The sequence below is a fragment of the Mytilus edulis genome, chromosome 5 (genome assembly GCF_963676685.1).
Source record: "Mytilus edulis chromosome 5, xbMytEdul2.2, whole genome shotgun sequence".
Lineage (NCBI taxonomy): Eukaryota > Metazoa > Mollusca > Bivalvia > Mytilida > Mytilidae > Mytilus > Mytilus edulis.
The window spans coordinates 86,818,507-86,834,185 of NC_092348.1; the positions used below are offsets into that span (position 1 = coordinate 86,818,507).

The 15,679-nt window shown below is 33.6% G+C and overlaps 1 protein-coding gene across 1 annotated transcript in view; it reads right to left on the bottom strand.

Annotated features, from left to right (window-relative positions):
* The window catches only part of LOC139524704 (Golgi pH regulator-like), a 60,870-nt gene that overhangs the window by 1,488 nt on the left and 43,703 nt on the right, over positions 1 to 15,679 (bottom strand). The window contains exons 7-13 of the mRNA XM_071319718.1: positions 6,369 to 6,449; positions 5,760 to 5,869; positions 4,731 to 4,819; positions 3,928 to 4,020; positions 1,772 to 1,867; positions 721 to 810; positions 90 to 155 (exon numbers count right to left, since the gene is read on the bottom strand). Coding sequence (XP_071175819.1) covers positions 90 to 155; positions 721 to 810; positions 1,772 to 1,867; positions 3,928 to 4,020; positions 4,731 to 4,819; positions 5,760 to 5,869; positions 6,369 to 6,449 — 625 coding nt within the window. The remainder of the gene's footprint in view (positions 1 to 89; positions 156 to 720; positions 811 to 1,771; positions 1,868 to 3,927; positions 4,021 to 4,730; positions 4,820 to 5,759; positions 5,870 to 6,368; positions 6,450 to 15,679) is intronic.

Below are 15,679 nucleotides of genomic sequence, written 5' to 3' on the forward strand. Positions count from 1 at the left end.
AAGACAAACACATATTTGAAAAAAAGAGTTCCCTATGAACCATGTTGTATCTTAATACTGGAAATGATTAGTTTAATTTTTTTACATACCATGATTTCAGCTATTGTCAATACAATGATGTTAGATGATTTACTGCTGGCAATGGCATAGAAAAACTGAAAAAGAAAAAAACAAAAATTGGAAGAGTATAAACCAGTTGAATACCTGTTGGTAAAATTAAAAAAAGGAAAGAAAGAAAAAAACAAATAATTTTGTATGCTAGGCACAGGTTTCATCTAGAAAAGACTCATCAGTAATGCTCAAATTATAAAATTTAAAGGCCACAAAAAGTAAAAAGTTGAAGAGCATTTTGAAACTAAAAGCAAAAAGTAAAACCCCCTATATGCTCCTGTTCAAGGAATAAAGGACTACAAAAACCATACTTTATGAAACTTTTCTCTCCATGAAAACCTATTCAATGCAATTTCACAACAAATAAAAAAGAAAAATTCATATATCCATATTGCAATGGAAACCCCCAAAGATCAATCTCAACATGAAATAAATGTTTGAAGTTATTACTCTTGTATGAACACCTCAATCTGATGATAAATGGAATAAAAAGAACATAAATACACAGTTTAATTTGTTGTTAATAATTATCAAAGTTGGCTTATAATTGTTGTTAAACTGCATCTAAAGTTCTACTAAAAGAATCTTACTATGATAATATAAACTTACCCTTGTAAGAGTCAGTAGTAATCCTCTGATAGATGTGATTATAATAATACCAATCAGAATAAAAGATATCTGTTGGGACCAAAATTTTATCTAAAAATAAACTAATAATACAATTATATAGTTCAGAAATGCTTCTTTTTGTAGTTTCATTTGAATGTACAAGTGTTGACATATTATGTGTGAAGTTTTCCAAAATAATGTGTTCACTGTCATTACTTTTACAACACTCCAACCAACTACATGTTCTAATTCAATATTTATTTTCTTTGATATCCAATATGTTTCCAATTATTTATTTAATGTTAATTTTTGTAGCGGCTCAAATCTTTAAGTGGCTTGTAGTATTTGAATTGCTTTCAAATTTAGGATGAGTGTTTCCTATTTTTAATAATATCTGAAATTGTGTGATTTGATGTACATTACCAACTGCCATATAATGTGACTGAATCTTGTTTAAGGGGCTCGCAGGTCTAAATCATTTTTTTAATTTTATGTAAGATTTCACTATTTTTTTTCTATAAATGAACTTCATCTTATACTAATAGAAAAATAAAATAAAAAAAAGGGGTCACTGATCATTTATGCTCACAATCTGCCTTCGAAAGAAGCATACATTTTTGTAAAGGTACTTTTTGTTGAACAAATAGGAGAAAAAGAGGTAATATCGAAATAAAAAAAGAACTTAATAATACAGAAATCGCTTAAATTTTACAAGGATTTAGTTAATGTATAGCTTATTCGAAAACAACAATAAAGAATATAGGTCACCAATGAGTAAAAAAAGATATTTCAATTTTAATGCCAAAAAATAGCATTTTTGCACCAATGGGAGATAAGCTGGAGCTTTTTCAATGATATAATCATTTTAAAAATTGTCTGGGGCCAAACCGAATTATTTGTTTGGTTAATTTTTGTATCATATCATAAAGTAATAACTAATAGTGTAATAAATAAAATTTGTTATGAAAAAAAAATGTTTAATTTTTTGCTGAAATTTTTGTACTCGCGAGCCTCCTCAGTTCATTTGTTAATACATGTATTAATTACTTACATCGAAATGAAATCCAAAATAATTGACGACTATGTCTATTCCTCTAGTAATAGGATCCACTTTTCCTACTCTATCAAAAACTATGTTAACCGTTGACTGAAAAAGAAATACAAATAGAACAATTTGTTGTTATTTTTAATAATTGTTTGAGTCTATCCATATGTGTCATTTTGAAGAGCAGAGAACCATTGAAATAAGGTGGCAGAACTTTGAAGTTATCAAATGTGTGTAAACAACTAATTTCCTGAAAGGAGTAGGTCCGGTAGGGGCCGATTTCGGCCTCAATTTTCAAGTTCAACTAACTAAAGATTGTATACACTTTCTAAACACTTAAGTGTCTATTTCAATTGATTCAATTAGTTAATGTGGAAGATTTTAACTTAATAAGTCATATTAAACGCCCTGATTCAAGCTTAAATATGAAAAATCTATCAAATATGCCAAAAATTGTCACTTTTCAGATGTTTTTTGTCAAAAATGAAAGTGGCCGCATCCGTGTTCATCCTCAACCTTTATATATATTATGTATTATCATCAAATACAACTTGCATTTCAATATTATGAATGAACACGATTGCGGCCACTTTCATTTCAGACGGAAACCGTCTAAAATTGAACTAAAATGCTACAATTGTGAAGATTTCATTAATTTAGCATGACTTAATGGTGCTAGTACCCGATATATGTGCATTGTGTTGTCATATACAGCCCATATTTATGTAGCAGAAGCATTCTACTTTGCAATAAATATCCAAACGATTACATTTTCACAATTTTATAAAACTGCTATATTTTGAGGCCAAAAAGGGGTCTTACTGAACCTACTCCTTTTTGTGTGTGAAATTTTTTTTTTTTTTTTAAATGCAGATGCTGCATCATAAACCTTTTTTGGTATGAAAAATTGTGGAAAATTGAATCACACATTGTACACTGAAAATTAAACCATTTGTGTTACAATGTCTCAGCTTCGTAGAGAGCCATCATTCATATCCAAGTTTACTATAAGGGCAGAGGAATTCAAGAACTTTTTACTATTATCCCCTTTTTGAAATAAATTTTACATATTGATCCATTTGCTATAAAACAAACTTAACAGCTTATATTAATAAATTAATAATAAATAAATTTATTGAAGATGTCCTTTCCAGCAGAATGTCCTCTAGATGCTTTATAATACTACAGTTACTGTAATTCAGATTTTGTATATTAATCAATAAAAGGAGATGTGAAGTACATGTCAATAAAATAACGATCAAACAGCAAAGACTAAAAACCAAAAAGACATAAATTATGAGAATAGCAATTGAACAGTTTTTAACAATAGAAAGGTGATAGCAATTGAACAGTTTATTGAAGGACCTTTTGTCTTATTTTAAAATATGCTTTAAATTGTAAAAAATATTCGAATTAGCTCTCGCCGCGATATAGCCTTTTTGTGCTAATGCGGCGTAAAGCAACCAACAATCAAGCAGTAATTGAACAGTCTTTAACAATAGAAAGGTGATAGCAATTGAACAGTCTTTAACAATAGAAAGGTGATAGCAATTGAACAGTCTTTAACAATAGAAAGGTGATAGCAATTGAACAGTCTTTAACAATAGAAAGGTGATAGCAATTGAACAGTCTTTAACAATAGAAAGGTGATAGCAATTGAACAGTCTTTAACAATAGAAAGGTGATAGCAATTGAACAGTCTTTAACAATAGAAAGGTGATAGCAATTGAACAGTCTTTAACAATAGAAAGGTGATAGCAATTGAACAGTCTTTAACATTAGAAAGGTGATAGCAATTGAACAGTCTTTAACATTAGAAAGGTGATAGCAATTGAACAGTCTTTAACATTAGAAAGGTGATAGCAATTGAACAGTCTTTAACAATAGAATGGTGATAGCAATTGAACAGTCTTTAACAATAGAATGGTGATAGCAATTGAACAGTCTTTAACAATAGAAAGGTGATAGCAATTGAACAGTCTTTAACAATAGAATGGTGATAGCAATTGAACAGTCTTTAACAATAGAAAGGTGTCTACTTACATTCAAGCTCTAAATTGTCCTCAGTCTCATAAAAGTTGTGAAAATTTTAACATAAGCAAACAAAGATCTACCATTAAAATCCAAATCCCCAAATAGCTAAAGTCAATAATAATACTTACAATAAATATTTTCCAGACACAGTATCCAGAAAAGAAATATCCCAAAAAGTTGAAATATTTTCCTTTAAATGTGGCTGCATAGGCTATTCTTTCCTGTAAACAGATATTCCAAATAATTATAGTGTCTTGTAAGAATATTTTTTTTTATTATTTTGCTGTGATGCCTTCCTCTGACAAGTAAGCAGACAAAAATGTTAATGAGACCGATAAAGCTATCCGTCCATATAAAACAAATACACTACAAATAATAATACCAAAATGTAAACAATTTTTATTTCATTTTTTAATTAACAGTATATCTATATCAAAATGACTACTACTACAGCCATCATGTACATAAAATGTTAAAATAAAGAATTGTAAATAATAAAATGACAGTTGTATTTCTTATTTCGCTCTCTTGGTAATTTTTTTGTATGACTGGAAAATAATTACATCTTCAAATTATTCAATACCCAGATATTGTCAGTAACCAGATACATGTACTGTCATACTGATATCAGCTTCAGTTAAATATGTTTATTAAAAATTTGTTTGTGTTATCGCAATAAGAAAAGGAAATGCCATGTTGTTTTTTTTTAAAAGTCTTGAAAAGATAAACTTGCATGGACATGATATCATCATTGTAAGACATCCTCTATTTTCGAAAACTAATGGGTATCACATAAAGTTATGTCCAAGCTGGCTATAGAACATTAATAATTTCTGTCAAAAGAATTCTTGTATGTGCATTCTTAGCAGTGAACATGTGTAGAAATCATCTTAAGAAATTCTAAGTAAGCTAAACCACAATGAAATGTTACCTGCATATTATGTAAATCTACTGATTCCAGAAACAGCTGTCTACTTAACTCTTCATAGGCCTCTACCTCCTGCTTTAACTGACCAACATCTTGTAACGCATTAAGGAATTATTTGTCAAATAGCAATGAATAGTCATATTTCAATCAATAGATGTTCAAGAGTTTTAAAAAACAATTAAAAGCCTTAAAAAAAATAACATAGGTTTACTTAAGAAAGTCCTTAAATCAACAGTCATGGTGTTCTAAATTCCATGAAAATCTCAAGTACCTGGAATATTTTTTTTTTTTGAAAAACTAAAACATATTTCTAATTTTCCTTTGTCTATCAAAAGAGCCTGAATGAAAAAGCACTGAAACACGGTGGTACCTTTTTTGGGACGTTGAGATTGGGTGTTTTTTAGCTCGGCAATTTCGGGATCTGGGAGTTTTCAAATTTCTGGATATCATGATTTAAATTTTTTTAATTCGTGACTTCAGGATTTCATGTTATTAAGGTCGGGATTTCGGGATCAGGACCCCTCCGACCCCCCCTCTGCAATTAGGAGATAACTGTATTGTATTTTAAGCTCCAACGGCATCAATTGGGGATTTGATGGTCGCAAATTAAGTTTACTGGCGACGCGTTAGCAGACAGTAAATGGGGTATTTGCGACCATCAATTCCCCAATTGATGCCGTTTGAGCTTAAAATACAATATTGTTATCTCCATTCTAATGAAACTGACAGAAAACAACGTTAAAACATGTAATTAAAATATGTCATATGCCGTCTGCGCTTGCGCGTACGTCCCATAGCAACAATTGTCAATTGATGCCATGTAAAAAAGTGACGTTATCCAATGAGAATGAACGTTACAAACGTTGTTGCATTAGAATCCTAGGTTTACCAATATGAATCATAGACATTCACAAAGTAAGAGATATATAATATCAATTCATTAATTGACAAGACACATAAATTAAAATATTTTTAGAAGACTTACATGTAGTTGCTGGAATAAGCTATAAAATTTATAAAGTTTAAGGATACTTTCTGTTGATCCTGAACTTGATCCAACATTCCTCAACATTCCCCAGAATCCTCCTTGATTCTTGGTTAAACTGGCCTGCTTTAAACTTTCTCTCTTGGATATGGCTATTCTAGAAAATACAATTGGTACTATGTTAACCAATAAATTGTACTGTAAATTTAAATAGAATTTTTATTTTTTTTGGTGGTCTTTCCATAACTGTGTCAGGATTCTGATTCTTCTTATCAGAACTTTAAAACTAAAATTGTGAATTATTCATCTAACTGAAGCATTTCAGAAATTATTCATTTGTGATTTTCTTTCTATGAACTTTGAGCTTTTTTGTTTTGGTTTGATGTAGCAAAATACTTGTGTTTTTATTTTTTAACCACGTGTAAAATTATATTTGTTTATGGAAATCTTATTGCATTTTCAGTCACAGTTTTTTTAATGTATTATTTGTTTACATAAACCCTTTGTTGTAAGTGATGTAGAGTGATAAGAAAAATTATGGCTAGAAACTAAGGGTACACATGCCGTTGTCATATGTAACAAATCATAATCTATAATTTCTAACAAAAGCTGGTACAATTACCTCTCCAGATGATATTAAATCAGATATTTCCTACCTTTTCTTCTTCATCAGAATCATATCCATGGTCTGCATCAGTCTTTTTTCTATACTTTGTATATCACTGTCCTTAACATCCCTGACAATAGAAACAAAAATTGTAGCACTGTACTGTATGTATATGTATAAATGAGATTCTAATAGCAATAACAAAGAAAGTTTATCATACAGAATTAACACATCTTACTATTAAGACTGATGTCAAACTTTAGAAACAAATGAATAAGATCACATGAAACATTTCATAATAAAATTTCCAAATTGAATACTCAAATTTGGAAAGTTTTATTATGAAATGTTTCATGTGATCTTATTTATTTGTTTCTAAAGTTTGACATCAGACTTTTAAAGGTATAATGAATTTAATCACTAAGCTTTTTGTCAAGTAGCTGATATAATTAGATAAGAAATTAATTACCATGGTTATACAGGAACCTATTCAGATTTCTGCTGTTTGATTGACCGATTGATTTTGGGGGGTTTAACGTCACTTTTAAGCACCGCATTTAGGCTATTTCGTGGCAGCCAGTTTTTATTGGTGGAGGAAACCGGAGTGCCTGTAGAAAACCATGACCTTCGAAAGGGAAAACTGACAATCTTAGTCAATTAAGATTGGAGTTGAGTGCACCTGCACAAGCTGGTTTGGAACTCACAAGCTCAGTGTTGGCTGGCTAGCAATTACAGTAGTAACTGCTTAGACCACTAGGCCACCGAGGCCCCTCTGCTGTTTCATATTTGTCTTTGAGTCAAACATTTTATTTTAAATTGTATACTTTATTGAACTGATTTTCGTGCATTTATCTAATCAGATTTTTGTAGTTCTGATAATAAACTTTAACCTGACTTTAAGATAATAAGACATCATGAGTGTAGGGACTCATGGTATATGGCTTGTATAATGATAGATAGCATATTACAGGCATAATATTTGCTTTCTCCTAGCCAATGAAATAGTAAGATTTTGATTCCTTTTCTTTTTTGTGTTCATAAATACAGTAATACAAGTTTATACAAGAACTATGTCTAAACTAAACTTCATAGAACACTGCCATAGCACAAGGTACGGTTGGTACGGTTCCGACCGTACCAATTTTAACTTCAGGTACGGAAAACCGTACCCAAAAAAGTCAAAATATAAAAAATATATGTTAGAATGTTATGCAAACTTCAATACAATAAACGTTTTACATTTACCTCTGCCTGTTTTCTTAAAGAAAAATCGTCTCTCAACGTTAAAAGTACAGAGCAACGTCAACGTACGTAACCGTAGTACCGTAATAGGTTTATTCATTAGCAATTAATTAAATTAATCGGAATCGTGCTATGGTTTTGGATGTTGTTGCCAACAATGTTTGGTGTTGTCATTGGTTCATGCTCTAATCTGACACAGACTGAATAAACTGAAATCCCAGGATGGATAATCTGAATAGAAGAATGCTATAGCCAGCAACAATCGCCAGCTAATTCGGCAAATCTCCACAAATGTTGCTAGTTCTTTAAGTTTAACGCATCAGCGTGGAAACATTTTTTATAATGTAAGATATCGTATTGTAAAAGGGGATTAAACCTTTATCGGGACTCCGGGATTGTCTATTTAAAAAAACAATTCTGGATTGACCATTTCGAGATTCAGAAATCCCTATTTTAAACTTCGGGAAGTCGGGATTGGTTTTTTCGGGACTTCGGCATTTCATGCTTTTTAATTCGGGATTTGGGGATCAGCCCCCTTCTACCCCTTTCTGCACTATGCCTTTCTTTGAGTGCCCTTCCCTAACATATGCATAAACCCGGAGCATAAATCACCATTATTTCACATGTTGAAAAAATCTATACTTCACCAGGCGGCGATATTTTTTTTTTACCAGAACGTCTATTTACTCTTTCCATTGTTCATTATATTAATTAAGAAAAACTGCCGGAAATGTGTAGAATTTCTGTAGAAAGTGCATTGTATTTATAATAAAGGGCTGCGCTTTAGCGCATGATACGCCCGTTGCTCTTTTTACTTGTCTTTTATGCTTTAAATGAATTTATATGATCAACTAGAAATATATATACAAATCAAAAGGGATGTTACATTAATATATTCACCAAAGTTTCATAAAATCCCCCTTTTTTAAGTATAAAAATTCATTACTTAAGAAAACGTAAAATCTAAAATTTATAAAAATGGAAAGGGAGCTTATGTCAATAGATATAAACAATTTATCAAAGTTGCATAAAATTTTGTGAAAGTGTTAGTTATTGTCCCAAAATTGGAAAATCCCCCCTTTTTTAAGCATAAAAATTCATAACACGGAAATGTAAAATCTGAAATTTATAAAAATTGAAAGGGAGCTTATATCAATAGATATAAACAATTCACCAAAGTTTCATGGACATTGGTGAAAGCCTTTTTGAGTTATTGTCCGAAGTGTTGAAAATCCCCCTTTTTTTTATGAATAAAGACCCATAAATCCAAAACTTAAAATCTAAAATTTATAAAAATTGAAAGGGAGCTTACATCAATAGATATAAACAATTCACCAAAGTTTCATGGACATTGGTGAAAGCCTTTTTGAGTTATTGTCCGAAGTGTTTAAAATCCCCCTTTTTTTATGAATAAAACCCCATAAATCCAAAACTTAAAATCTGAAATTTATAAAAATTGAAAGGGAGCTTACATCAATAGATATAAACAATTCACCAAGTTTCATGGACATTGGTGAAAGCCTTTTTGAGTTATTGTCCGAAGTGTTGAAAATCCCCCCTTTTTTATGAATAAAGCCCCATAAATCCAAACTTAAAATCTGAAATAAAAAAAAAACCGAAAGGGAGCTTACGTCAATAGATATAAACAATTCACTTAAGTTTCATGGAAATTGGTGAAAGTGTTTTTGAGTTATTGTCCGAAGTGTGGACGACGGACGGACGAACAATGGTATACCATAATACGTCCCGTCTAAAAGACGGGCGTATAAAAATCACTATTCTGTTCATTTAAATAAGTATTGATTTTAATCGAGCGATTGTCGCGCAAAAATCGCAAGAGCGTCGCTGGTGAACTATTGAACTATAAAAGCAAGCTACATGTATCTTGATAGTATAATATTTCCTAGAAATCACAACGACAAACGCTGTTCGGGGTGTGAAATCATGACATATGTCTTGAACACCAGGCCATGTTAAGACGTATCTAAGATCGACCATGAAACAGGATAGATTGTACAATCTCATGGTGCTGCATGTTCACAAAACAAAATTAGTCCTTTGAAATCTGAAATGTGATTTCTTATGTCATAAAGTTTTCAATCAGTAAAATATAAAGCCACCAAAATGTTAACAAGGTGTAATGGAGTAAAACGAAGAGTCGACAACCGAAGGGCTATCCAAAAAAGAATCGCAATGAATGGACACAACACAAACCAGCGAACAAATAAGACGCACAAGGACAAACAACACCATTCAACATTGAAAACTAAAAACATATAAAAAATACGGACCCCCAAATAACTGGGTCGACCTCAGATGCTCCGGAGGGGTAAGCAGGTCCTTCTTGCAGGACATCCGCTGTCCAAAAAATCACGGTAATTGCGACAGGCTCTGGAGTAAATGTGCATATGACAAAATCATACACAATACATATAGACAAGATACAAATTATCAAGAAACACAGTGCTTTATTTCAGTTTTTCATATTGACAGTCGCTGCATGATTTTCAAAAATTCATATCCTACAAGGTCAAGACGACCCCCTAGTGTCGAATTCAGTGGTTGTCTTGATAGTTCACATAAACACATTTTAACCCCGCCGCAATTTTGCGCCTATCCCAAGTCAGGAACCTCTTGGCCTTTGTTTTTCTTGTATTGTTTTCAATTTAAATTCTTTTTGTGTGTTGTGGAGTCTAGAAGAGAGTGCATTCCTCTGTACAAGTTTACATCGTTGTTTCTGAACCGGCTGCAGCTTACCCCGTGTGTGAGGATTCCCGTCACCGTTCATTGAAGATATCATCTATGGATTGTCCTGGGCTGTATTGTTTTGACACATTCCCCATTTCCATTCACTTTTCTATTCACTATAGCTCAATAGTTGCTAGCCGCACTATTGTTTCAATTGAAAAAAAACCAACTATTTTATAACAAATAAACTGACAGAAATCTCTTATAAATCTTATAAAACTTTACGCAATGATTTGTGGTGAAGAGGCTAGGTATTATATGACAGTGTTGTTCTCAACTTCTCATTCACAGATCTTGCCATTTAAATTACACAAAAATGGAAAACAAACTACAAAACCCGCAAGTGATTGGAACACAGACATTCATATTTGATATTTTTCAAGTTGTCGAGTAAAAAATGTTGCTTTTCAAAAACATTTTTTAGTGCCAGGAAACACCTAGAATGCAGGATTTTAACGCTATTAACTCCATAGTTTTTGGGGGCCTTCAGCGGCCCCTACACCCCCTTAACCGTAATACAGTCTAGCCTCGCTATGAGCATAGCGAGGCTGGAGGGACTTTGTGTCCCTTGTGTCTAATTTGCCGAAATCGTACCATTTTTTTTGGGCATGCTACGCCTATGTAGAACATTCTTAGATAATGTATTGTTATAAATGGGTATTGATAATAATCTCAAAGAAACAACACATTTTATATTTCTAAATTTTATTGGGATCAATATCTGAAAACCTGAAAAATAATGGTCTTAGATGATTTTCATACACTAAGACAACTTTGGCAATCTCAATTTGGGGAGATCAAATTGCATATGTTTATAATAAGTACCAACTTTATCAGATAACATAACATTTAACATAACGTCTATCAACTTATCAAGTTGACATAGCGGTAAAATTCAACTGTCAGTGAACAGGCACTTCGATCACGATTTTCACGGGTCTACATTAAATTCACACTTTCAGGGGATAATGGGTTTATAAAACATGTTTGTCGTTACCTATTCATTCAGTCTCAGTGTTATTTGACACATCCTTTGGGTAGCTTTCCCTTAAATTCCATCGTAGCGAGTGCTTGTTTACGTATATTGGAAGTTGCCATTCCAACGAATGGTCACTTCCGGGTAACGGTACTTCTTTATAAAGTTATAATAATACATAAAAGTATTATTAAGATATGATTAAATTACTTGCTGGCCTTCCTTTTACAGTGTAGGATATTTAATAATAGGAAATAATTACGTTAAGTACGTTTTTGTGTAGCGCCGTTAAGGAACTATTTTGTGATTTCAATGACGTCATATAGTAACGTAGGTGATAAGGCTACGAGTATGGAATTTTAAGGTTTATATTTATTATGTCACTTATTTATTGGAATTAAAGGCAAACTTTCGCGATTTTATGTATTTATAACGACATTTTGGGACATGAGCCAGAGTTTTCCTTGGTATTTCAAAGTTATAGTAGATTTTCAGTTCTGTGAGTCGCGGATGTATTTCACCGTCAAGTATAAATACGGCGTCGCACTAGCACTTTGGCATATCGTATCTGGCTATCAAGCAGAGCAGTACAATAAACCAAACAAACCCTTAAAGTCAAGCAAGCTATTTAGGTACAGGATGCATTTCGATATACAGCTATTTCACCTTAAGCTATGCGATAGCATTTCAAGCCTTTATTTATCTTTTTACATCTTTTGGAATATTTAACTAAAAGCTCACATAAGGACGTCTATAGGAACCAAATATCGCTTTTATAAATATTCCCGCTTAAGCAGGTCTTCAACAGGAAGTGGCTTCATATTAAGACAAGATGAGGAACCAGTTCAATGTTTACAATTTCTCATAGCAGTTTTTGGCAAATTACACAAATTATTAAAGATGTAAAGATACGATGTCCCACCACGTTGACAACTTTCTTATATCGTAGTTTAATGAAATACGTATATTTCATTCTCTCATTATTGTATTGATAGGATAAAGTCTTGTAAATCTGTATTTATAAGTTATATCTGGGGTTCGGAAGGCCAGCATCTTACTATTACAATTTATGGTTATACTATGTTATTGCTGATATTTGCATGCGTTATTTATTGAGATATACATGCCTACTGGACAAGAATAAAAGTCACTCTTTTACGCTGGATTCTTCATTTATATATGATTATGCTGGAGTCAACAAACTACACTCAAAACAAGACAAAGTAACGGAATACTATCAATAAGCAATCATACGGAATTAAAAGTACACTCGACCCCTACTCGCCCGCCTGTAACAAACTGGTGTCAGAAGTGGGATGTCACAGTCCAAAGTGGCATCCAGGATGCGAACCTCACATTTATTTTTAAATTCAACTATCTACTAGTATACCAATTTAATATGTCAACGTCTACGATAAAGATGGATCTTAACGTGGTGGAAATTTAATTTTATTACAATAATTATTGTACGTTATATATATCTAGGTTAGAATCAGTCTAAGTCTCAACATGGCCGAGTCGCCAGATCTGGAAATCAGATTTAGATCGGAAGAGAGAGAAAAAGAAGCAAGGCATGAAAGAAATACCGAATTTGCAGATGCAAATGAAACTTTAGAAGAACACAGAGCAAACGTATATGCACATGGGGAGGGAGACGTAAATAGAGAATATGGCATGTCTGGACAAAGAGGACAAAGGGGGATAAATACTGACGGATTCCGATACAACAACCCACACACAGTCTCTATTAGACCAGAACCATATGATGGAGGAGAGGATTGGGAGGAATATATTTCACACTTTGAGGTGTGTGCCGAACTTGGGAGATGGCGGGACGCAGACAAAGTATTAGCGCTAGCGGCAGCATTAAGGGGACCAGCAAGGACATTTTACATTAGTTTAGAACAGACGGAAAAACGGGATTACGGTATTTTGACTCAGAGATTAGGATTACGATTTGGGAGTACAAGGCAACAAAACAGATGGCTTTCTCGTCTTGAAATGAGAAAAAGGAACCCAGGAGAAGCAATAGCGGCGTTGGCGGACGATTTGCGCCAGATGGCTCAGAGAGCTTATATTGATCTTGATGCAAGGGCTCAGGAAGTATTGGCACTTAACCAGCTGTACAAAAGCGTTACACCTGAAGTAAAATACCAATGCACTAACCAGGGATGTAGAACTGTTGCAGGAGCTGTAGAGGTAATAGAAAGATATGAAGCTATAATAGGAGATGGCTCAGAAAAGAAGAAAGGCAGTGTCAGAATGACAACAGATACACATTTAGGAGAAGCATCTAATTTTTCACAGGAACCTTCGGAAAACCAATTTCACGATAGCATTGATGGACTAACAAGGAGGATTTCCCAGCTTGAAGGTACAAAACAGAATTATAGCAACTCTTGGCAAAATAATAACAACAGAAGGCCTCAATGGGGAAATACTAATAACAGGCAAGCTAAATGCTTCATTTGTGAGAGCACAAGTCACTTATGTAGATATTGTCCATTTTATCTTCGATACAAGCAAGAAAATGCAAGACATGACAATACTGGAGGACAGCAAGGCTCCAAGGACCAGGATAACAGAAACTCACAAAGTCTCAACCAGGGAAACTTCAGTTCCCCATTGGCTCGATAGACCGGGAACCAGTGGGAAATTTACGGTCACAGGAATTAAGTCACAATATTAGGATAGGACAAATGGGAAATACATGTGGTATTTGGGATAACGGATTTTATACTAAAGGATACCTACAAGACTTACCTTTGACAATATTAATAGACAATGGATCAACCTCTTCTATATTAAATTATAAAATTTACAGACAGTTAGCTGATGTACTGAAAAACGCAATACTAGAACCAAGCACATATAAACTTTTTGATGTAAATGGCAATCCTTTATGCTCATACGGGACACTTAAACAAAAACTCACTTTAGGGACAGCAGATTTTAACACAGAATTTCTGGTCTGTGATATCAAACAAGATGCGATCTTGGGGCAGGATTTTCTATTGGATCATATAGACAAAATTGATTATAAGAGACAGATATTATCTACAAAGGATACAGATATACGTTGCTGGATAGGAGGAGAAGCAAATGCAATATGTAGAGTCATTGTAAAGGAGACAGTCACTTTGCCGGGAAAATCTAAAATGCTCATTCCAGTAATAATAGAAAATGCAGAACACTTAGGACCACTGGGATACGTTGATAAAACTCAGAAAAAGGAAACAGAACATAACATCACTAGGGGAATTTTAGATCCACACCAGGAAGACATTAGAGTACAATTAATTAACTTTCGGGAAGAACCAATTACTGTACATGCTAAGGAACAGATAGGTGTATGTGAGTCGTACTACGAAATGCCAGCGGTAGGAGTATGCAATTTCATTGGAACAGAAGGGACCAGTTCAGACAAGCTACCATCACATATTGAGGACCTATTTAACAGAAGTATTGTACATTTACAGGAAAAAGAAAAGCAATACCTGAAGGAACTTCTTCAGGCATACTCAGACGTTTTTGCAAAATCAGCGGATGATTTAGGGAGGACTAATAGAGTACAACACAGGATAAATACAGGAACTGCACATCCGATAAGACAAGCACCTAGGAGGCTACCATTGGGGAAAAGGGAAATAGAAAAAAAGGAAATAGTCAAAATGTTGGACCGAGGAGTCATTGAACCATCAAACAGCCCTTGGAGTTTTAGGACCGTACTTATAGCCAAGAAGGACGGAAGTACAAGAGTATGTGTGGACTATAGAGCTTTAAATGAAGTGATCATTAACAAAGACGCCTATCCCTTGCCTCGTGTGGACGACTGCTTAGATTCGTTAGCAGGAGCCAAATGGTTCGGATGTCTAGACTTAAACCAAGGTTTTTATCAGGTGGAGCTCTATCCAGATGACAGAGAAAAGACCGCATTTTCGACCAGTCAAGGACTCTTTCAGTTTACAGTCACCCCATTTGGCTTAGCCACTAGCCCAGCAGTTTTCGAAAGATTAATGGAGGACGTACTTAGAGGACTTCAGTGGGAGGAATGTCTCTTGTACATGGATGACATAATCGTTCCAGGGGCAACGTTTGAAGAAGAACTACTTAGGCTAGAGCACGTATTTCAAAGAATGAGGGAAGCAAACTTAAAATTGAAACCATCAAAATGCATTTTGTTTCAGAAAAGCGTCAAATTTCTTGGGCATGTAGTCTCAGAGCAAGGAGTTCAAACCGATCCTGAGAAAATAGAAGCAGTTCAAAAATGGCCAGTTCCACGGAATGCAAAGGAAATAAAGAGCTTTTTAGGACTTTGCTCCTATTATCGGAAATTTGTTAAGGGTTTTGCTGATCTATCCAGACCTTTACATAAAGCATGTGACAAGGGGACC